Source organism: Lolium rigidum, chromosome 3 (genome assembly GCF_022539505.1).
Source record: "Lolium rigidum isolate FL_2022 chromosome 3, APGP_CSIRO_Lrig_0.1, whole genome shotgun sequence".
Classification (NCBI taxonomy): domain Eukaryota; kingdom Viridiplantae; phylum Streptophyta; class Magnoliopsida; order Poales; family Poaceae; genus Lolium; species Lolium rigidum.
In genome coordinates, this window is record NC_061510.1 from 14,550,087 (window position 1) to 14,573,992 (window position 23,906).

The 23,906-nt window shown below is 42.3% G+C and overlaps 1 protein-coding gene across 1 annotated transcript; it reads right to left on the reverse strand.

Moving 5' to 3' along the window:
* Nucleotides 1–315: 315 nt before the first annotated feature.
* Nucleotides 316–8,303, reverse strand: LOC124701203 (THO complex subunit 1-like). The gene is made up of 21 exons (XM_047233255.1): nucleotides 8,154–8,303; nucleotides 7,929–8,012; nucleotides 7,684–7,758; nucleotides 7,335–7,425; nucleotides 7,060–7,205; nucleotides 6,870–6,941; nucleotides 6,499–6,571; nucleotides 6,344–6,409; nucleotides 6,145–6,191; nucleotides 5,950–6,021; nucleotides 5,711–5,839; nucleotides 5,560–5,625; nucleotides 4,759–4,800; nucleotides 3,965–4,081; nucleotides 3,781–3,866; nucleotides 2,900–2,966; nucleotides 2,367–2,438; nucleotides 2,197–2,247; nucleotides 1,436–1,495; nucleotides 859–1,008; nucleotides 316–754 (listed from the first exon to the last, which is right to left on the reverse strand). Exons 1-21 carry the CDS (start codon nucleotides 8,289–8,291, stop codon nucleotides 545–547), a joined length of 1,914 nt encoding a protein of 637 aa, XP_047089211.1. The 5' UTR covers nucleotides 8,292–8,303; the 3' UTR covers nucleotides 316–544.
* Between the last annotated feature and the right edge of the window lie 15,603 nt (nucleotides 8,304–23,906).

Here is a 23,906-nt window from a genome sequence, read left to right on the forward strand (position 1 = left end):
GCTGTACAGAATCACTTCTAAAAACGAATGTGCCATGGCGCGAGAAGGTGGTTTGAGTATTCAAACGTCAAAATTGGATTCTCGAATTTCCTGAAAAAAGGCACAGCTGTCAGGCATCCTTGATACGAGCTTGCAGTGACTGCAAAATCAAAATGCCTTCAAAATGATTTCTAAAGATAAACTTCGAAATGGGCCTACGATTATACAGTATAAAATTTGCTTCCAAGGAAAATTAGAGCTCGATAGTTGTTACATGCTCAGCTTAGAGTCAGGCTAAAATGACTGTAAAATGCCTTCAAAACGACTGAACTGTAAAAAATACTGAAATGGGCCTGCGATCAAATATAACTTGAGAGTTGCTATGTAGACTGTACATGTCAGGCTAAAACATGGTATCTGACTAGTGTTAGGGGAAACATTAGTGCATCGGGTGTGCTTAGTGCTAACTACAAGTCTCAGCTTATAGTCTCCCCCAAAATGGCAGTTTCAATGAAAACCGTTGCAAACATGATACAACATCTCCTTGGGAGGAATTTTCCGGTTTCTACCGAGAGTCTCTACTATGCGCAGTTTTCGAGTTATTATCTTCGCCGTCATCTTCAGCTTCGCACTGTCCAGACTCCGGCCCAGAGACTTCGCCTGGGCTCCGCTTCTGGCCATCATCTACCGCGGGGTTGTCGGAATCCATTGGCACGGCGCCTTCTTCCTGGTCACCGCTGCCGCCACCATCGGTGTCAGGTGTAGCCGCAGCAACCTTCATGCAGAATTCCATGGCCAAGGCATAAGATGCGCGTTAAACGCCATCAACACGGAACAGAACAGCTAGCCCACATATGCTCCACAAGATGCTCCAAGTACCTGTGGCTCCTTGGGGTGAGATGAAGTGCCTTTTGTATCTTCCCTTTTAGGCCGTTTCGCCTTCTCTCCAGGCTTCGAGTTGAACTTTGCACGCACGTCGGCTGGCAAGAGTTCTGGAGGTACAACCCCTTCAATTCCGTAGTCACAAAACTGAAATAAAGCACTGGACATTAGTTTTTCTGTAACTCCAGTAACCTTTTAGCTCATAATAAAAACATGGATTTTCTGCTCAGGCTTGCATGCTCCCAAAAGTTTTAAAAACAGTCATACTGGATTTTGTGAGAAAGCATGAGAACTGGCAAAGAAACTATGCGATAATAATATGCCCATTTGTGAGCTGTATAAAAAGGGCAGAATGAAGGGTGTCAAATTTGGTTTCTCCCATAGAGCAAATAAACATGCATATTGTTTTTGCACATATGGTTGCTAGCACACACATTTTTATAGAAATGCACATCTTTCTTTTTTGCTTTTTCCCGGAAATTTAAATTAAATTTCTTCACTCAACATGCGCGTATAATACAATGACAAAACATATATATGCTGAGAGACTGTGTAACAACTGCATGATACATACTCGAGAAAATGCTTCCAGATCTTGTCGGGCTGTAAACCGTAAACCTTTCCAGCAATAAACCTGTCAAACAAATGATGCTATTGAGACAACCAAATGTTTACAATAGAAAAATGCAACACTGTTTCCAATGACAAGTTCAAACACAAGAAATAGACACCTGAAATCAGTGTACATGAGAAATAAGGACCTCATTTCATAAGAACTCCACTGAGCCATCGATAAAAGCACAAGAACTTTTGTTTCCGTTTAATATGATTATAACTATACCTATCTTTGTGTGGGACAAGGCCTGTTACCACAGCAACAACATTTTTTTTCTCTATAGGTAACACTTCATAGCAGTATTGCGTCAGATAAATAATGGACTGAGAAGAGCTCAGTTTTGATAAATGAGGATACAGATGCCTGCCTCCACATTTTCTTTGAAGAGGAAACATGTGAGCACAATAACACATTAATTCCCAGCTTACTACCCACAAAAATCATAAAATCCAAGGGCGAATTTTATGGCATCTGCAAAATTTATGATAACACCAAGATTTTTTATTAATTCATTTTAGCAGAACTTGTTCCAGAGAATAATATGCTTTGTCTCAATGGAGAGTTAGGTCCAACTTGACAAATCTTTTGCATTAACTTGACCTTCAAGTATGGATGACTTAAGTACATATATTGACTAAATGGAATCCAGTAGTCCTTACTAGATCAAACATTAGTACAACAAGCACTCAGGAAATGAGAGCACCAGGATTAGAGCTTACACGATTATTTTTGTGGTGATACTCCTCCTCAATTCCAGCAGATGTGTCCATCTGCAAGTTTACATTAAAAACAGTATTAGTGGACCATGATAATATGGTGCTATGCTTAAAACAAAAGGATGGATGAACAATAGGTGCAAATAACAATGAAGAAAAATTGAAGTGCTTACATCTTCTGCAAGTGGTTTCCAGTATTCTGCAATTACTGGTGGCCGGACTCGGTCAGGATCAGTCAAAGCATTCTGCAAACAAGATGTGGGATCAACCGTTGGATCAATCAAAGCATTATGCAAATAAGATGTGGGGTAAAAAAATTATAGTTTTTTTTTTTTTGAGAAAACGCAAAGGAATCTTTGCGTTTCATATCATTGAAAAGATAGAAGTTGTTACACGCCTCCTAAGATAATTATACAGTTAAGGAAATGTAACTAAGGGCACCTACAGGGAACGAATACTGGATAGTTCATTCAACTGAATGGGGCAGTAACTTACAGAAAAATTGTACAGGGCCCCTGTCCTATGAATATCCCCACTCAAGACTCTACAACATTTTCTATAGAAAGTAAATTTGGAAAGTAAGAAAACACAACTTTTTTCAAAACTCTAACAGTACCTAAAAGGGCCTAAAACCGATGCACTTTGCACCTTATACATTGGTACTCAATCAAATACACAATAAAGGGAAGTTGTAACGACAACATACAGGGTTTAGTTCTGCCCATTTCCACAGTTGGGCAAGTTCTTTGTTTCCCAGTCTCCACCTTAGCTTACTACAATGAAAGAAAGGAGTATAATTAGGAAGCAGTAGAGCACAACATAATAAGCTCTCAACATACAAGGGTGGAAACAGCTTAAAATTCAATCAACAACCTGGCCAGCATTGTCCATGCCCTAGATTCTTTTTTATCACAAAATAAGACTATTAAGATTGGACTTGGCCTGGAATTTCTGGTAAAACAATTGTGCTACAGGAACTGGTACAGTGAATGGGAAGTGTGCTGGGTCAAAGCATTTATGCAGAACTTTCTAAGTAAATTTGTCTAATGTTACCCTTTCACTGGAGAAATCTAGAACGCGAAATTACTATGAGAAAAATTGATGCAGGTATCCATTCCGACATCCTTTATTGCAGAATAATGTCATATTTTGCACGAGTTTGCACAACATAGTACGCAACATGAACTACAAATATAACAACCTATCTAACTACACCAATCAACATGAATAAGTTTCGATATTTGATAAGCATACCGATCTGAAACTGGTCAATTCCATGATCAAGCCAAACTTAATCAAGAAGTGGATAGTACAAAATTCCAAATAACTGCAATAGACTCCAAACTCCCAAAAGACTGTTGAGTCCTGGGCAATAATAATGATATCAGACTAGCGCGAAACAAGCTAGACATAAAACTCCTATGTTTGCTTCACGATTTCACAGAAACGTGTACCCTGTTACACCTGGTTCTGACCAAATAGACACTGTGTAGCAACAGAGTGCTTAACCGGATATATAAATCATCACCAACAATCCACTTATTGTATAGAAAAGATTAAACTGCCTGAAGAAAGCAACTACCATACCGTTTTCTGCCAACAGCTTGATCCGTTTTCTTCTTTTCAAAAGGTTGTTTTTCAAATGCTGGACATCCATCTCTCTTCCACCAAACCTTTTCAAAATGCAGACAGAGGGATGAGAACTGGGGGTGAGAGAATTGGAGTTTCTATATTGAAATATAAGACTTGTATAGTGCAGCAAAATGCATACCCAGTTTTTCTCCCGTTCAAGAATATGCTCAATGCTTTGTAGGAATTCCTTCCCTTTTGGTGGAATCATCTCCAGAAGATTCTTAACACGCTCTTCACAGGATTTGATTTCCTCTTTCTGATTAAAGTGGAACAATAGATGAGATTATCTAATCCACAGAATTAAACATAACTGAATGATGGTTCAAGAAATATCTTAAAGAAACCAAAGGATAAGTAAGAAAATCTCAATTCCCGATTTAATATACTACCATATGCCCCAGTGGCCCAGTTTATTTGTATCAGGCAGTCACAGTTGATAATAGTTGACCCTGTTATACTGGCTGACATGCAGTACTTGATGCTAGCACGACTTATATGGAAACATCTTGCTTTAAACAAAATGATCAAATAACACTACATAAAATAAGCATTTACCTATACCTGGAGCCCAAATGAACATTGTGAAAAGCATATACAATAGGCCATAACAAATGTTTCTACACGCATAAGTATACATATAGGAGATCAGGAGTAGTAGGTATACATGTAGGAGATTAGGAGTAGTATCTGCCCTGTGGAGTCACACAAATACCAGGTACAACAGACACCCAAAAGGAAAGGTTTTCATGCGAATGCACATAGCTGTCTCAAGTGTCACAATATTTAAACAGTTATGTAGTGAGACATAAATATACTAAAATTTGACAATTACTAAATAACATTGTTCCAAATGTTTGTAGCTATGGCATCTGAGTTTACATATAAGTAATATCTGTACATTGAAAATAAACAGTCAAGTTATTTATTGCTCACGATGCTCTCAGATGGACCGTCTTTGTCAGTCTTTCCAGGTGCCTGAGGAACAAAATAACTTCGTCAGAAGTCCCCTCAAGGATAGTATCAGGCTATTGCTGATATGAGGGAAAAGTGAGATAATTGTCGTCTGTAATGATTGCAAGATTTTGCAACTATGTTCCAGTTCAGACTTCATTACCCAACAAAGAAGTAACATTGATATAAGCCTTACTTAGTTACAACTTTCCTTCCAATTATTCTCAAATGCATGCCTGCATGCCAGAGTTCTACAACATGTTTATGGTTATTGGGCCACAGGCAACACCAGCAACCATAATTGACATGGTTACTCTTAACTAGGTATGGGAGAAACTTAGCGATCGCATCGCATACTCAACAGGTAGTGTCATTCAACATAGCAAAAAGCTGGCCAGCGTGGAACAAAAGCAGGTGATGTACAGGAGATAGAAAGCGAAGAAAAAAACACCTTATTGTCATGTAGCCATGTGCAGTCACACAGCATATTCTGCCAAAAAAATACATGTATTTTGGACAGAGAACAGGCTATATGCATATAAATAAACAAAACTAGGATGCAGTGTCTCTCAAAAAAAAAACTAGGATGCACCGACAAAAGAAATTTAAGATATGTACAGAGAGAAGTGCTATTTATGGCCCTCTTATTAGGAGTATGAGATCATGTAGCTTATATAAAGCAAAGGAAAGAGGGAAACCCTTTAATGCTTGGCAAAATTGAACAGAATGACCCATAGGCACAAACTGATGTTACATTGCTAACTAAATTCCAATTTTGTGTACCTTGAGATAGTCAAAAAATATAAGGCACTGGACAAGGATGTGCCGTCGAAAACTCGCGTCTTTCAACTGCAGATAAAGAATGTTATATGGCCATACAACATCACTGAACAATCACCAAAAAAACTAGTGTCAGGTGCACAACAAAAATTACCTCTAAGCCCATCAATTTACTGCTAGTAAGGTACTTAATATTGAAAGCAGCATCTTCCTCTTGCTCAAGGTTATTATGTTTTCCATCAGCATCGGAGAGAGGCTGAGCTTCAAATGTGCTTAGCACGACCTGAAATTCAGTTGTTAGTCAAAACAAACAGAAGTTCAGAACGAACACTTTGAACTGGAAAAGGCAAAAAGCTGCATGTCACTCAAAAAATGGAGTAGTGTGTACCATACCGTTAAATTAGAAGCAAACTTTTGCCATTTTGTTGGGTTTGTAGTAGTCAAAGCTGGGTTCCTGAAATGCTCCTGAAGTGGAAATAAAACACAATATTTAGCATTGATACAAACAGATGCTGAGAAATGGACAAACATTTGAGAGGTATGATGATTATTTTTCATCCGAGAGATTAACAAGTATAATATATCAACCTGTAGACTCCACAGGGTCTGGTAGAAGTTGAAATCAACAGAAATTCCTGAGATACAAAAGTGAATTAGGCAATGCTATTATTTACAAGACATTTACGGATTTACCTGAAGATAAGAAAAACAGGACGAACTGGAAAGTAACATTAACAAATATCAGTAATATATAATGGTGTGAGTTTTATCAGACAATCATACTCACCATCGGTGGCATCTTTCTCATACTTTGTTTCATTTGATGTGTTGAAAACTCCCTTAATGTTGAGAGCTGATGAAATAAACGCCCAGAAGATAGTTATAACTCCTTACGAGCAAGAATCAAACTAGCTAGAACAGGGGAAGATGTAATATGCAAACCTGAGCGCTCCGATAACGGAAAGAAATGTGCCAGAAACATGATAATACGTCCACAGAATACCACATCGTTTGACTGAAATTCATAATATAGAAAATTTCAATAACACACTTTGTAGCAAACAAACTCCAAGAAACAAAAAGAGTGCCAAGCTCGCTGAAGTTAAGTGTTAAAGATCATTTCACTGATAAAGCCAATAGCACATTTATCACACAATAAAGGTGTCAATAGCAAAGTTTTTATTGAAGACAGTTTTCAGTTCAGTAGAATATAAAACTATCCCCATGGAAATAAAGAAATCTCAATTTAATCACTAGTACGCTAACTACAACAAATTATTTTAAAGATTAGGCAGAGCATAACCAGATCTAACCTTTGAAAGCCTTCGAAGAAGTTGGTTGCAAGTCCTGAGCATAACCAACTTGCCACGCCCAAACAGTTCTTGCTAGAAATAACCAAAAGAGATGATCCATTAGCAAAACCATGCACATACATCATGTGTGCCACACCAGCACCAGAAATCATTAATGAATGAGTAACTGAGAGTACAAATTCACAATTACCTTCCCTAAGATATCCTGTTTGCTCTCAATATACCCAAAGACATCTTTGCAGTCTTTGATAGTCGACATGTCTGTCAAATCTTCTAACAACTGGAACACCATACCACCCTCAACATGCCCTCTTTCACAAAGGTAAAGCATGATATCTAACAGGACAAAACTTTTATTTGTTAGGATAAAAACAAACACTACACAAGAAAGGACCAACAAGTGGTCAGAAACCGGTGCTGGTTGTAAAAATATTCCGACAAGACTGTTGAAGAATTGTGACTTACCAAGAAGACGCGTTATCAGGCAATTACTCTCTCCGCTATCCAACGAGTTCCCATATTGCATAATTCCTTTATCCGACTGGACCGCAGATGACTAGTAGAGCATAAATGTAAAGCAAATCAGCAAGCAATACCAGGTTCTAGGACTGCATGATCATCAGGAAATAAGAAGTGCATTGACTCCTCTCAAATCCTATCATATCAGGGCAATTTGCACCCAGTTATCGACCAAAATATAGAACCGTTTAGCAGAGTGTATATACTGGTAGAGCACTGCAATAAACGAAAATGTGCGCATCCCTTTGCCACAAACATAATTAAAACCACACTCTTCTGTGATAAAGAAGCTTACAACGAGTTCCTGCAGCAGCCTTCGGAGCGCGTTCTCCAAGGACTGGTTCTCCTCGAGCACCAGCACCGTTTGCTTCTGCCAAATCAGATGAGAAACCAGCTTGTAATGCATGTTATGTATTTATAAGACAGCACACCTCAAGGATTATTACCAAATACAGTAAAGCAAAAAAAAAAGCTGCTAGCCTACTCATCATCATCTACCAAAAGGGTGGCAAGCAAGTCGAATTGTGCACAGTTAATAACCTGGGGCTTAATTGCTTCCTGGACTGCCTGGAGCGCGAAAGCTTCCGGAGATTCATTCCTGGCCAGCGCGGTCCGGAACACTCCCTGCGACCAAGCAGATAGTCCGAGGTTACGGGAGAGTAGAGAAACAGTTCCGCTCGAACTCGCAGCGTGATGTCCCCTTGCGCGCCGGGCGGACCCGGTGTACGGGAGGGAGAGATGGAGGAGGGTGGGGAGAGGGCTCACGATGATGCGGTCGCGGTCGGCGTGGCTGGATACGGCGGCGGACGTGGATGGAGAGGAAGTGGGCGCGCGGGCCTTGGTGAGGAGGATGCGGAGGCCGGAGTTGGACGGTGGCGGCGGCGGCGGCGAGGGCTCCGCCATGGTGAGGTAGGGTTCAGCGAGAAAGCCTCTGCTTCGAGGGACGGGCGAGTCGGGGCCTCGGGGGAGACTGGGATCCAGTGACTTACAGCACGCAGGATCCACCGTCCATCCACATCCTACGGCACGCAGCGATTCACGCGAAGTTCTCATCGGATTATGAAACCATGTGTAGGAGGAACTAAGAGCAGGTCTAACAGACCCGGTAAAAGGGGCAAACCCGTATAATAACCGTCGATTTGAGGGTTTCGGCTCTACCCGGCCGTCTAGCACGCCCCGTAAAAACGGTCCCGCATCGTTTTTTGATGTTTTCGAGTATGGGGCGGGTCGTCGCCCCCTACTTGTGCGGGGTGGGAGCGGGGATAGTGGGCGAAACCAGTATCGCCCACTCCACTGCGCGCGAAGCATTTCACTGAAGCCAACCGCCGCCGCCGCCCGATCTCCTCCCCCGCGCCCTTCCCGGCCGGATCCCGCTGTCATGGATCGTCCGCAAGAGCCGCCTGCCGCCGGCGATGCATCTCCTCCGGCCGCGGTGGTCGATGTCGCCGTCGGAGCTGCGCCGAACGCCGGGGTGGTGTCGGCCATGATCTCCGCCACCATCCCGTCGAAGAGGAAGAGGATCCCGAAGATATTCTTCGAAGCACCTGCGGCGGCGGCGCCCGCAGCTTCGCCGGCCGAAGCTCCGCCAACAGCCAAGAAGGGGGGCAGGATGAAGACCAAGGCGGCCGGGCCGAGGGGCGTCGCGCCGGCCAAGGTGCGGACAAAGGCAATCAACCGCATCGGCCTCGCGCCTCCACCGCCCTCCAAGGCCACGCCCTCTCCTCCCTCCGTTCCGTCCGATGCCCCGCCCGCGCCGCCGCCATCCACCATGGACGTAGACAAGGTGTTCGATGTTGAGTCCACAACATCCTACATGGACATGCTCAACGGTTCCATGGTGAATTTGAACTCCGGTATCGAATCATTCGATGCCGAGTGCAACGTCGAAGAGATTGATGAGGAGGAGGAGGATGAGGGTGACGAGGAGGAGGTGGTTGAGGTTGATCCGGCTGCCGCCGGTTCTTCGTCGACGCCGAAGCCACGCACGGCGAACTACAGCGAGATCGAAGACACCATCTTGGTCCGTGCTTGGAGCAAGGTGGGGATGGATGCGTGCACCGGAGTGGACCAAGGCGGCAAGCGCTATTGGCGGCGCATTGAGGATCCGTACCACCAGCCGAAGCCTCGCACGAAGAGCATGGCGGACGGATCCTACCGCTCCCTTGAAGGCCGATGGAACATCATCAAGCCGGCTTGTTCTCGTTGGAGTGCTGCCATGGATCAAGTGGCCGACAACCCCCCTAGTGGATGCGTGCCGGAGGACTATGTAAGTTTTCCTTGTGTTGATGATGTGAAACATCACAAGCTATACATATTATGTGTTGATGATGTGGAAACATCTCCTCTTACTATTGTTGTGCAGCCCAAGTATGCTAAACAACGGTACAAGGACATGGCCGGCTCGAAGAACAAGGAATTTCAATTTCAACATTGCTTTGCCATCCTTCAACATCTTCCTAAGTGGAAGTTGCGGGATAACGAGCCAAAGTGCAAGAAGGAGGCACTTCTCAACATGGATGATGAAGCGGAGGACATGAGTGGGAGAAACACCGGCAAGCCCGAGGGCAACAAGAAGGCCAAGGAGAGGGTCAAGGTAGAACAAGAAGCGACTAGCTTCCGGGAGAAGTTGGATCAACTCATGCAGTCCAAGGAGGCATTGACGATGAAGACGTTGGAGACGAAGCTCCTCATCACCGACAAGAAGAGGGAGGTGAAGCTTGCCAAGGTGCAAGCAAGGAAGGAGCTTGACATGAAGATGATCGCAGCCAAAGAAGCCAAGGCCATGAAGGAGCTCTTGGCCGAGGAGAGGGAAATCATGATGATGCGCACCGACGGCATGGACGAGGATCAGCTGGCGTGGTGGAACGAGACCAAGGCGGATATCATTGCGAGGAAGAAGGCCGCGCGTCAAGCTCGTGCTCAAGGTGAGTCTCCGGCGAGCGGTGGCGCCGGTGGCGATGGATCATATGATGGTTGATCACATTTGGGAACTTCCGTGGCTTAAACATTGCTTATGATCGGGCTGTGATGTTAAAACTATGAATTATGCATCACATATTTTGGATGTGCTATGTTTGATGTGAAATTGTTGTGCAAATTGCTGTCTAAAACCCTGTTTTGAGGGGGCCGGAATCTCGGACGAGCTAGCAGACCCCGTATCACCACCCCGTAAAATAGAATATTCTGTTTTACGGGGTGGGGATACGGGGTCTGCTAGCTCGTCCGAGTTTTCGGCCGGCGAAAACCCGATACATGGCCCTCTACTCGCGTTTTACAGGGCGAAAAAATACGGGGCCTGTTAGACTTGCTCTAAACATATAGTAGAACCGCGACTTGGCGTGACAATCTCGTTGGATTATGTGAACTTGCTCTGGTGATCAGACTCCTGAAACCGCAAACCCCAAATATGCTGATGGAATGCACCCTAAATACATTTTGCAGACCGAAAAAAACTCCAAAAACTGCATACAACATAACAAGATCGAGAATATACCTCGTTGGGAACTCGAAGATACATCGGCACATACACACGGATCATAACCTTGTAAAACCTACGAACGAATTATATGCTCGTATCTTCTCCTATGTGAAGATACTCATCGACCTAGTCTGTCGGGTTGCCGTAGCCGAGGATGTGCATCACGGCGGATATCTTTCGATGCAGCTAAATCCTATCCGCCCAGCCGCATTTCTCTTGCGCTTAAAGTAGCGCGTATTTCTCTCACAAGCATCAACGATCTTGTTGAAGAAAGATCGACGCATACGTTAGTGGCGGCGGAAGAGATGAGACGGATATAATCTCTCATGAGCATATTGTTCCCACGAGCGCGGTTCTGAGGGATGCAAAGCCGCCCCATGGTCGACCCCTACCGCTTCTTCGGCCTCACGTCCATGATCTCCTTCGCCGCAAAGATTATGGACATTTGCTCGATGTCGTCGTCGAGCAAGTCCTCCAAGTCGGAGTCTTCGAATGGGCAAAGAGTCCCCCATCAAAAACAGCTGGCACAGGTCCATCTACAAGCGACCGCAGCGAGTGAAATTAGGACCGGCGGTGAGTATTCCGCGGTGATGTCTACGGGTGCTTCTATTCTTGTAGACAGTGTTGGGCCTCCAAGAGCAGAGGTTTGTAGAACAGCAGCAAGTTTCCCTTAAGTGGATTACCCAAGGTTTATCGAACTCAGGGAGGAAGAGGTCAAAGATATCCCTCTCATGCAACCCCGCAACCACAAAGCAAGAAGTCTCTTGTGTCCCCAACACACCTAATAGGTGCACTAGTTCGGCGAAGAGATAGTGAAATACAGGTGGTATGAATAAGTATGAGCGAGTAGTACGGCGCCGGAAAAGTGCTTGCTAGCGTGCGGTTGATGGTAGTAATATTGCGGGAAGTAAACATGCGAGTAGAACAGTAAACAAGCAGCGATTTCAGTATTTAGGAACAAGGCCTAGGGATCATACTTTCACTAGTGGGCACTCTCAACATTGATCGCATAATAAATAACTCTTTCTCATATGTGCTACATACACTCTTGTTGGATGATGAACACATTGCGTAGGATTACACGAACCCTCAATGCCGGAGTTAACAAGCTCCACAATTCAATGTTCATATTTAAATAACCTTAGAGCATAATAGATCATTGCAAAATAAACCAAGAACTAACATAGTGCACACACCGTCCACATTACACTATGAAGGAGGAATAGATCACATCAATACTATCATAATGATAATTAACTCCACAATCTACAAGAGATCATGATCATAGCCTACGACAAGAACCACACGGTGCACACACTAGCACCTTTACACCATGCAGGAGGAATAGACTACTTTAATAACATCACATGAGTAGCACACAACTAGTAGCGATACAAAGCTCATCATATGGATCTCAATCATGTAAAGCAGCTCATGAGATCATTGTATTGAAGTACATAGGAGAGAGATTAACCACATAGCTACCGGTACAGCCCTCAGCCCCAGGGGAGAACTACTCCCTCCTCATCATGGGAACAGCGATGGCGGTGAAGATGGCGGTGGAGACGGCTTCCGGGGGCAATTCCCCGTCCCGGCGGCGTGCCGGAACAGAGACTTCTGTCCCCCGAATCTTGATTTCGCGATGGCGGCGGCTCTGGAAGGTTTTCTCCGTATCGTGGCTCTCTGTCGGTGTTTTTAGGTCAGAGACGATTAAATAGACGAAGAGAGGGAGTCGGAGGGGCCACGGGGTGCCCAGACCACAGGGGGCGCGCCCCCCCCTGGCCCGCGCCGGGGTGTGGTGTGGGGCCCCCCTGGCTCCCCTCTCATCCTTCTCCGGTGCTCTGGAAGCTTCCGGGAATTATAAGGTCTTCGGTCTTTATTTCGTCCGATTCCGAAAATATTTCTTTACTAGGATTTCTGAAACCAAAAACAGCGAGAAAACAACAAGCTGGCCTTTCGGCATCTCGTCAATAGGTTAGTTCCGGAAAACGCACGAATATGACATATAATGTGTATAAAACATGTAGATATCATCAATAAAGTGGCATGGAACATAAGAAATTATCGATACGACGGAGACGTATCAGCATCCCCAAGCTTAGTTCTCGCTCGTCCCGAGCAGGTAAAACGATAACAAAGATAATTTCGAAGTGACATGCCATCATAACCTTGATCATACTATTGTAAAGCACATGAGATAAATGCAGAAATTCGAAGCAATGATGAAGATAATGAGTAAACAAATGAATCATATAACAAAGACTTTTCATGAATAATACTTTCAAGACAAGCATCAATGAGTCTTGCATAAGAGTTAACTCATAAGCAATAAATTCTTAGTAGAAAGCTTTGAAACAACACAAAGGAAGATATAAGTTTCAGCGGTTGCTTTCAACTTTAACATGTATATCTCATGGATAATTGTCAACACAAAGTAATATAACAAGTGCAATAGGTAAACATGTAAGAATCAATGCACACAATTTACACAAGTGTTTGCTTCTAAGATAGAGAGAATAGGTAAACCGACTCAACAATAAAGTAAAAGAATGGCCCTTCAAAGAGGAAAGCATCGATTGCTATATTTGTGCTAGAGCTTTGATTTTGAAAACATATAGAGAGCATAAAAGTAAAGTTTTGAGAGGTGTTTGTTGTTGTCAACGAATGGTAGCGGGTACTCTAACCCCTTGCCAGGCAAACCTTCAAAGAGCGGCTCCCATTTTATTTTGTTTTTGGGTGGCACTCCTTCCAACCTTTCTTTCACAAACCATGGCTAACCGAATCCTCGGGTGCCGCCAACAATCTCATACCATGAAGGAGTGCCTTTTTATTTTAGTTTTATTATGATGACACTCCTCCCCACCTTTGCTTTCTCAAGCCATGGCTAACCGAATCCTTCGGGTGCCGTCCAACAATCACATACCATGGAGGAGTGTCTATTTTTGTTAATTAATTTGGGACTGTGAATCCCATTGCCAGCTCTTTTTGCAAAGTTATTGGATAAGCGGATGAAACCACTAGTCCATTGGTGAAAGTTGCCCAACAAGATTGAAAGATAAACACCACATACTTCCTCATGAGCTATAAAACATTGACACAAATAAGAGGTAATAACTTTTGAATTGTTTAAAGGTAGCACTCAAGCAATTTACTTTGGAATGGCGGAGAAATACCATGCAGTAGGTAGGTATGGTGGACACAAATGGCATGAATATTGGCTCAAGTATTTGGATGCATGAGAAGTATTCCCTCTCGATACAAGGCTTAGGCTAGCAAGGTTATTTGAAGCAAACTCAAGTATAAAATGGTGCAGCAAGACTCACATATAAACATATTGTAAGCATTATAAGACTTTACATCGTCTCCTTGTTGTTCAAACACCTCAACCGAGAAAATATCTAGACTTAGAGAGACCAATCATGCAAACCAAATTTTAACGAGCTCTATGTAATTATTCATTAATGGGTACAAGGTACATGATGCAAGAGCTTAAACAAGATCTATATGAGCATAACAATTGCCAAGTATCACATTATTCAAGACATTACACCAATTACTACATGTAGCATTTCCCGTTTCCAACCATATAACAATTAACGAAGCAGTTTCAACCTTCGCCATGAAAATTAAAAGCTAAGAACACATGTGTTCATACGAACCAGCGGAGCGTGTCTCTCTCCCAAACAATCATTTATTCAAACAACAACAAAAACAAAAACATACAGACGCTCCAAGTAAAGAACACAAGATGTGACTGAATAAAAATATAGTTTCAAGAGAAGGAACCTGATACTTTGTCGATGAAGAAGGGGATGCCTTGGGCATCCCCAAGCTTAGATGCTTGAGTCTTCTTGAAATATGCAGGGATGAACCACCGGGGCATCCCCAAGCTTAGACTTTTCATTCTTCTTGATCGTAGTATATCATCCTCCTCTCTTGACCCTTGAAAACTTCCTTCACACCAAACTTCAAGCAAACTCATTAGAGGGTTAGTGCATAATCAAAAATTCACATGTTCAGAGGTGACACAAACATTCTTTTCACTTCTGGACATTGCACAAAACTTCTGAAAGTTAATGGAACAAAGAAACTCATTCAACTTAACAAAAGCGGCAATGCGAAATAAAAGGCAGAATCTATCAAAAATAGAACAGTCTGTAAAGACGAATTTAAAGGTGGCACCAGACTTGCTCAAATGGAAAAACTCAAAACTAATGAAAGTTGCGTACATATCTGAGGATCACGCTCGTAAATTGGCAGATTTTTTCGAATTTTCTACAGAGAACTGTGCCCAGATTCGTGACAGACAGCAATGCTGTTTCTGCGCAGCGATCCCAAATATAACATCAACTTTGACATAGAAACTTTACTTGGCACAAAAACATGATAAGGAGAGGTTGCTACAGTAGTAAACAACTTCCAAAACACAAATATAAAACAAAGTACTGTAGCAAAATAACACGTGGGTTATCTCCCAAGAAGTTCTTTCTTTATAGCCATTAAGATGGGCTCAGCAATTTTGGTGATGCACCCGCAAGAAATAATATTTGAAGCAAAAGAGAGCTTCAAGAGGCAGTTCAAAACACATTTGAGCCTAACATGCTTCCTATGCAGAAGAATCTTATACACAAATGAATTCATGAAGAGCAAAGTGGCAAGCATAAAAGGATAAAACACGAGTAACTTAAAGATTCTCAACATAAAGAGGGGAAACTTAATATTATTAAGATGCATATAAACATATTTCCCTCTCTCATAATAACTTTCAGTAGCATCATTGATGAAATCCACAATATACCCGTCACTTAAAACATTCTTATCATGGTTCATATGCATAGAAGTATCATTAATTTTGGCATAAGAAGAGTTATTCTCATTAATAGTAATTGGAGCAAGATTATTATCAAGAATTTGAACATGGTAAACAAGTTGCATACTAAGGGAATGGTTTTTGGCAAGCCCATCATAATTATGACAAGTTTCATAAGGATAATTGTAGCATGTGTCATATACATCTCTATAGCAATTATCTAAACCAGAATATGTAATATCATCATTTTCACTAAAAGTAGAGGTCTCAAATACAGGATCTTCAAGCACAACATCCCCAAGCTTAGAGCTTTCAATATCATCGTTTAAGGGGACATGAATAATGCTATCATCATTACTTTCATAATCAATACCAAAGAGATTTTCAATATCAAAGGCAGTGTGCTCATCCAAATCATGATCACTAATATGGGTAAAGGGTATAGGAAGATCATCGTACTCAGATTCATTATCATAATAATCATTAGGCGCAACATACTTACAGTTACCTATTGTTACCTCATACACGCGGGGATATGCCATTGCCTCTTTCTCTTTATTCTCTTTCTTCTTCTTCTTCTTCGTTCCCTTCTTCTTCTTCTTCTTCTTCTCTTCCTTCTCCTCGTTCCCTTCTTTAGGAGGAAGAGGCTTGAAGGGTGGCTTGTCCGCATAACCTGATTTTCTTTTAGAAACAATAGAAGAAACTTGGGAGGATCCCTCCTTTTCATTAATTAGTTGAAAACACACAGCGGTCCTATCATATTTTGGCAAGGTGTCATCTTCTAAAATATTTTGTATGTAAGTATTTGTATGGCAATTATTAATGCGAGTAAGAAAGACAACCATGCAGGACATCATCAATATCAAGATCGTTAATATTTAACAAAGAAATTTTTCTTGATAACTCTTCACACTTCAAAAATAAGGTAAGTTCATCATGCTGATTAGGAATAATTTCATCATCACAATACAAATTTGCAGCACTCATGGGGTTCGAATTATCATTGGAGGAACATTGAAAATTAAAATGACCAACTCTATGGCAAAGTTCACAAATAAAAGGATAGAGGGCACACACTTTTTCTCCAAGATCATCAAGAGCCCTAGACCACTTTCTAGTTTTTTCATTTCGGTGATGGATACAATATTCATCTTCTATTTGATTAATTCCACAAGGTCTATGTATTCCACAAAAATTAACATGCTTATAGGAAATAGCATTCTTAGGAGTTTGAGCATGCTTATTGCAATCATTAACAACAATTTCATTCTTCATGCAAGCGTCTTTAAAAGGTTCATGATACTTATCAAAATTCTTCCTAGGTAATTCAATGTGAGAAGCAAAAGCTTTAAAAAGATTTGCAGCAACTTGAGAGTCAAGACCATAAGTAGCACTTATATTTCGAAATTTACCAGTATGCATAAAAGTTTCAATGCATTCATAATCATAGTTTATACCTGACTCTTTACCTTTGTCGTTCTCCCAATCTTCAGCGTTCTCCTTAATCCGATCAAGAAGGTCCCTTTTAAACTCTTCTTTATTGCTCGTGAATGATCCAGAACAAGTAGTATCCAGCAAGGTCTTATCTTGAAAAGAAAGTCTTGCATAGAAATTATCAATGATGATATTACACTGGAAGCTCATGATTGGGGCATTTGAGCATTAAAGTCTTCAATCTCTCCCATGCTTGGGCAATACTCTCTCCATCATGAGGCCAAAAATTATATATATGGTTTCGATCTTTGTGAATTTCACTTGGAGGATAGAACTTGGAATAAAATAGAGGCACAATATCCTTCCAATCAAGAGAGCGCCCGTCCTTCAATAGTTTATACCAATGCGCCGCTTCACCAGATAGCGATATAACAAATAATTTCTTTCTAACTTCATCCATTGAAATATCTCGCACACTTGAATAACCCGCATAATTCATGCAAAAACAGTAAATGATTCCTAGGATGGACAGTTCCATCCCCTTCATAGCGGTTATCCATAACACGTTCAATAATTTCCATAGGTATTTTATACGGAATACTTTCAGCAGGTGGATTTAAAGTATCAGAAGCATCATTAGAGTTATCGCATATGGGAGATAAAGCATCATCAGAGCAAAATATTTCTTCTAAAGTGGAGGAGCAAAAAAGATTATTTTTATGTAAACTAGCTTCCCCAAGCTTAGACTTCTTCATAGCATTAGCAGTAATTGCATTCATACTAATAATATTGCTATTATCATGTAAATAAGGTTCCCTAGGTTTTTTAATTTTTGTATCAAACAATCCATGTCTTAAATCAGGAAATAGAATAAAAAGGTCATTGTTCTCCATTATGCCTAACTAGTGTAAATAAAAACAAGAAACAAAAAGATGCAATTGCAGGATCTAAAGGAAATAGCTTCGAGCACTCACACAACGGCGCGAGAAAAGTACTGTTACCTGGAACCGGAGTATGAGTGCCTTTTACCTTTCCTCCCCGGCAACGGCGCCAGAAAAGTGCTTGATGTCTACGGGTGCTTCTATTCTTGTAGACGAGTGTTGGGCCTCCAAGAGCAGAGGTTTGTAGAACAGCGACAAGTTTCCCTTAAGTGGATTACCCAAGGTTTATCGAACTCGGGGAGGAAGAGGTCAAAGATATCCCTCTCATGCAACCCTGCAACCACAAAGCAAGAAGTCTCTTGTGTCCCCAACACACCTAATAGGTGCACTAGTTCGGCGAAGAGATAGTGAAATACAGGTGGTATGAATAAGTATGAGCAGTAGTACGACGCCAGAAAAGTGCTTGCTAGCGTGCAGTTGATGGTAGTAATATTGCGGGAAGTAAACATGTAGTAGAACAGTAAATAAGCAGCGATTTCAGTATTTAGGAACAAGGCCTAGGGATCATACTTTCACTAGTGGACACTCTCAACATTGATCGCATAATAAATAACTCTTTCTCATATGTGCTACATACACTCTTGTTGGATGATGAACACATTGCGTAGGATTACACGAACCCTCAATGCCGGAGTTAACAAGCTCCACAATTCAATGTTCATATTTAAATAACCTTAGAGCATAATAGATCATTGCAAAATAAACCAAGAACTAACATAGTGCACACACTGTCCACATTACACTATGAAGGAGGAATAGATCACATCAATACTATCATAATGATAATTAACTCCACAATCTACAAGAGATCATGATCATAGCCTACGACAAGAACCACACGGTGCACACACTAGCACCTTTACACCATGCAGGAGGAATAGACTACTTTAATAACATCACATGAGTAGCACACAACTAGTAGCGATACAAAGCTCATCATATGGATCTCAATCATGTAAAGCAGATCATGAGATCATTGTATTGAAGTACATAGGAGAGAGATTAACCACATAGCTACCGGTACAGCCCTCAGCCCCAGGGGAGAACTACTCCCTCCTCATCATGGGAACAGCGATGGCGGTGAAGATGGCGGTGGAGACGGCTTCCGGGGCAATTCCCCGTCCCGGCGGCGTGCCGGAACGGAGACTTCGTCCCCGAATCTTGATTTCGCGATGGCGGCGGCTCCGGAAGGTTTTCTCCGTATCGTGGCTCTCTCGTCGGTGTTTTTAGGTCGAGACGATTAAATAGACGAAGAGAGGGAGTCGGAGGGGCCACGGGGTGCCCGGACCACGGGGGCGCGCCCCCGGCCCGCGCTCGGGGTGTGGTGTGGGGCCCCCCGGCTCCCCTCTCATCCTTCTCCGGTGCTCGGAAGCTTCCGGAATTATAAGGTCTTCGGTCTTTATTTCGTCCGATTCCGAAAATATTTCTTTACTAGGATTTCGAAACCAAAAACAGCAGAAAACAGCAATTGGCCTTTCGGCATCTCGTCAATAGGTTAGTTCCGGAAAACGCACGAATATGACATATAATGTGTATAAAACATGTAGATATCATCAATAAAGTGGCATGGAACATAAGAAATTATCGATACGACGGAGACGTATCACGCGGCAGCGACAAAACGGCGGGTATTGAGAAGAATTGAACGGGCGGTGAAGCTTCACATCCCTTGGAGGCGGCGAGGCAGCCGCACAGGCAGCGAATCCGTGGTCGATTCCCAAGGTTCCGCGGTCAATTCGGGCGCAGTGACGGGAAGCGTGCGCGGCGGTGCGGCGGGAGTGTTTCTACTTGTCAAATTCAAGGGGAGGGCTTGCGCAGGCTAGTATCTGCGGCGGCACGCAGCGTCGGAGTAGGCGCGCCATGGGAAGAGATGAAACTTCCTTTGCTCCAACGCGGGGTGGGGATGGGGTTCGCGCTTGGGCAGCCTCGCGAAACTGGGTACCGCAGCTCGAAACTAGATGGCCCGAAAAATATTTTCACATGCGGGCTCGATGATTTGTCTGGATTGACTTTTTTTTTCTCTAAACCTGCAAAACGACTGTTATTATGCGCATGCGGGTTCGATGCGTGGTTAGAGTTGCTATCGGACCAATGCTGAATTGCCAAAGTTTTCGTTTTTGAGCTAGAACGGTGCCCGAACAGAATCCCCATTCCGGCCCGCATTGACTTTCATGATGTAGTTAGGCCCAGTTCTTTTGGCGGCTTCTCCGAGAAGCTGCCCTCTCCCCAGCTTCCTAGGGAAGCTCGTGACAAAATTTTGTGAGGCTTCCAAATTAGTTTAGCCATAGCTATTTTAGAAGCCTCGGAAAATTTTAGAACCGGCTTTCCCAGGAAGCTGGGGGAGGGCAGCTTCTCCGAGAAGCCGCCAAAAGAACTGGGCCTTAAACCCATTCCAGCCTGCAAGATATGTATATAAGCAGCAAACGGAGGCTTTGGATGCAAAATACCGCATCAATTTCTCCACTCGCTCCCGCCACCGCCACACTGATACGTCTCCAACGTATCGATAATTTCTTATGTTCCATGCCACTTTATTGATGATGCCTACATGTTTTATGCACATTATATGTCGTATTTACGCATTTTCTGGAACTAACCTATTAACAAGATGCCGAAGAGCCGATTCTTGTTTTCTGCTGTTTTTGGTTTCGAAATCCTAGTAACGAAATATTCTCGGAATTGGACGAAATCACCGCCCGGGGTCCTATTTTTGCACGAAGCTTCCGGAAGACCGAAGGGGAGTCGAAGTGGGGCCACGAGGTGGCCAGGTGACAGGGCGGCGCGGCCCAGGCCCTAGCCGCGCCGGCCTGTCCCCTGGGCCCCTCGTGCCGCCTCTTGACCTTCCCTTCCGCCTACAAATAGCCTCCGTCGCGAAACCCCCAGTACCGAGAGCCACGATACGGAAAACCTTCCAGAGACACCGCCGCCGCGAATCCCATCTCGGGGGATTCAGGAGACCGCCTCCGGCACCCTGCCGGAGAGGGGATTCATGTCCCGGAGGACTCTTCATCGCCATGATCGCCTCCGGAGTGATGAGTGAGTAGTTCACCCCTGGACTATGGGTCCATAGCAGTAGCTAGATGGTCGTCTTCTCATAATTGTGCTTCATTGTTGGATCTTGTGAGCTGCCTAACATGATCAAGATCATCTATCTGTAATACTATATGTTGTGTTTGTCGGGATCCGATGGATAGAGAATACTATGTTATGGTGATTATCAATATATTGTTTATGTGTTGTTTATGATCTTGCATGCTCTCCGTTATTAGTAGAGGCTCGGCCAAGTTTTTACTCTTAACTCCAAGAGGGAGTATTTATGCTCGATAGTGGGTTCATGCCTTCATTGACACCTGGGACAGTGACAGAAAGTTCTAAGGTTGTGATGTGTTGTTGTCACTAGGGATAAAACATTGATATATGTCTAAGGATGTAGTTGTCGATTACATTACGCACCATACTTAATGCAATTGTCTGTTGCTTTGCAACTTAATACTGAATGGGGTTCGGATGATAACCTGAAGGTGGACTTTTTAGGCATAGATGCAGTTGGATGGCGGTCTATGTACTTTGTCGTAATGCCCGGATTAAATCTCACTATATTTATCATATCATGAATATGCATTGTTATGCCCTTCTCTATTTGTCAATTGCCCGACTGTAATTTGTTCACCCAACATGCTTTTATCTTATGGCAGAGACACCTCTAGTGAACTGTGGACCCCGGTCCTATTCTTTACTTAGCATACAATCTACTGCAATACTTGTTTTACTGTTTTCTTGCAAACAATCATCTTCCACACAATACGGTTAATCCTTTGTTACAGCAAGCCGGTGAGATTGACAACCTCACTTTTTCGTTGGGGCAAAGTACTTGGGTTGTGTTGTGCAGGTTCCACGTTGGCGCCGGAATCCCTGTTGTTGCGCCGCATCACATTTCGCCACCATCAACCTTCAACGTGCTTCTTGACTCCTACTGGTCCGATTAAACCTTGGTTTCTTTCTGAGGGAAAACTTGCCACTGTGCGCATCATATCTTCCTCTTGGGTTCCCAACGGACGTGTACATTTACGCGCATCAAGCCTGTTTTCTGGCGCCGTTGCCGGGGAGATCAAGACACGCTGCAAGGGGAGTCTCCACTTCTCAATCTCTTTACTTTGTTTTTGTCTTGCTTTATTTTATTTACTACTTTGTTTGCTGCACCTAAACAAAACACAAAAGAATTAGTTGCTAGTTTTACTTTATTTACTGTCTTGCTCTTTATATCAAAAACACAAAAAAAATAGTTACTTGCATTTAATTTATTTTGTTATCATGTCTAGCTCTGTACTTGTTTTTTATTTTCACTAGATAGGCTTAATGGAAAACAACAAAAAAATTAGAGACCTTTATAGTATTTATCTTGAGTTAGGACATGATGTGTTTGAAGAGAAAATTAAAAAACCCATGGAACTTTGTTTGCAAAATAGTTGTAGCAATGTTATTAGCATGAACTCTTTGAACACCATTATTGCTAAAGCTATGGAAGAATTTAAGCTTGGGGAAGCTGGTTGTGATATTTTTAGTCCCCCAAGCATAGAGGAGAAAATTTACTTTGATGATACTTTACCTCCTATATATGATGCTTGCAATGATGAATATGATATTTTCAGTCCACCTACTATTGAGGAGAAAATTAATTATGATTACAATATGCCTCCTATATATGATGATTATGGTGATGAGAATAAAAATGATAGCTATTTTATTAAATTTGCTCCCACTACAACTAATAAAATTGATTATGCTTATGTGAAGAGTAATAATTTTATGCATGTAGCTCATGACAAGAATGTTGTATGTGATAGTTATATTGTTGAGTTTGTTCATGATGCTACTGAAAGTTATTATGAGAGAGGGAAACATGGTTATATGCATCTTAATAGTATTAAGTTTTCGCTCTTTATGTTGAGAATCTTGAAATTGCACTTGTGTTGCTTCTCTATGCTTGCCACTTTGTTCTTCATGAATCTATTTGCGTACAAGATTACTTTTCATAGGAAGTGGGTTAGGCTTAAATGTGTTTTGAATTTGCTTCTTGATGCTCTCTTTTGCTTCAACTCTTATTACTGAGCCCATCTTAATGGCTATAAAGAAAGCACTTCTTGGGAGATAACCCATGTGTTTATTTTACTACAGCAATTTTTGTTTTGTTGAGTCTTGGAAGTTGTTTACGACTGTATCAACCTCTCCTTATCATGTTTTTGTGCCAAGTAAAGTTTCTATGTTATAGTTGATGTTATATTTGGGATCGCTGCGCAGAAACAGCATTGCTGTCTGTCACGAATCTGGGCACAAGTCTCTGTAGAAAATTCGAAAAAATCTGCCAATTTACGAGCGTGATCCTCAGATATGTGCACAACTTTCATTAGTTTTGCGTTTTTCCATTTGAGCAAGTCTGGTGCCATTTTAAAATTCGTCTTTACGAACTGTTCTGTTTTTGATAGATTCTGCCTTTTATTTCGCATTGCCATATTTGAATGAATTTCTTTGATCCATGAATGTCCAGTAGCTTTGTGCAATGTCCAGAAATGTAAAGAATATTTGTGTCACCTCTGAATGTGTGAATTATTAATTGTGCACTAACCTTCTAATGAGTTTGCTTGAAGTTTGGTGTGAAGGAAGTTTTCAAGGGTCAAGAGAGAAGTATGATATACTATGATCAAGAGGAGTGAAAGCTCTAAGCTTGGGGATGCCCCCGTGGTTCATCCCTGCATATTTTAAGAAGACTCAAGCGTCTAAGCTTGGGGATGCCCAAGGCATCCCCTTCTTCATCGACAACATCATCAGGTTCCTCCCCCGAAACTATATTTTTATTC

Bases quoted from the DNA above. Each gene is read 5' to 3' on its own strand.
- LOC124701203 (XM_047233255.1), bottom strand. From the start codon at position 8,291: ATGGCGGAGCCCTCGCCGCCGCCGCCGCCACCGTCCAACTCCGGCCTC. The intron at 4,082-4,758 runs GTGAGCAATAAA...CACTTTAATCAG, and splicing joins ACGGTCCATCTGAGAGCATC to AAAGAGGAAATCAAATCCTG. The intron at 1,009-1,435 runs GTATGTATCATG...GCTTTATTTCAG, and splicing joins ATCTGGAAGCATTTTCTCGA to TTTTGTGACTACGGAATTGA.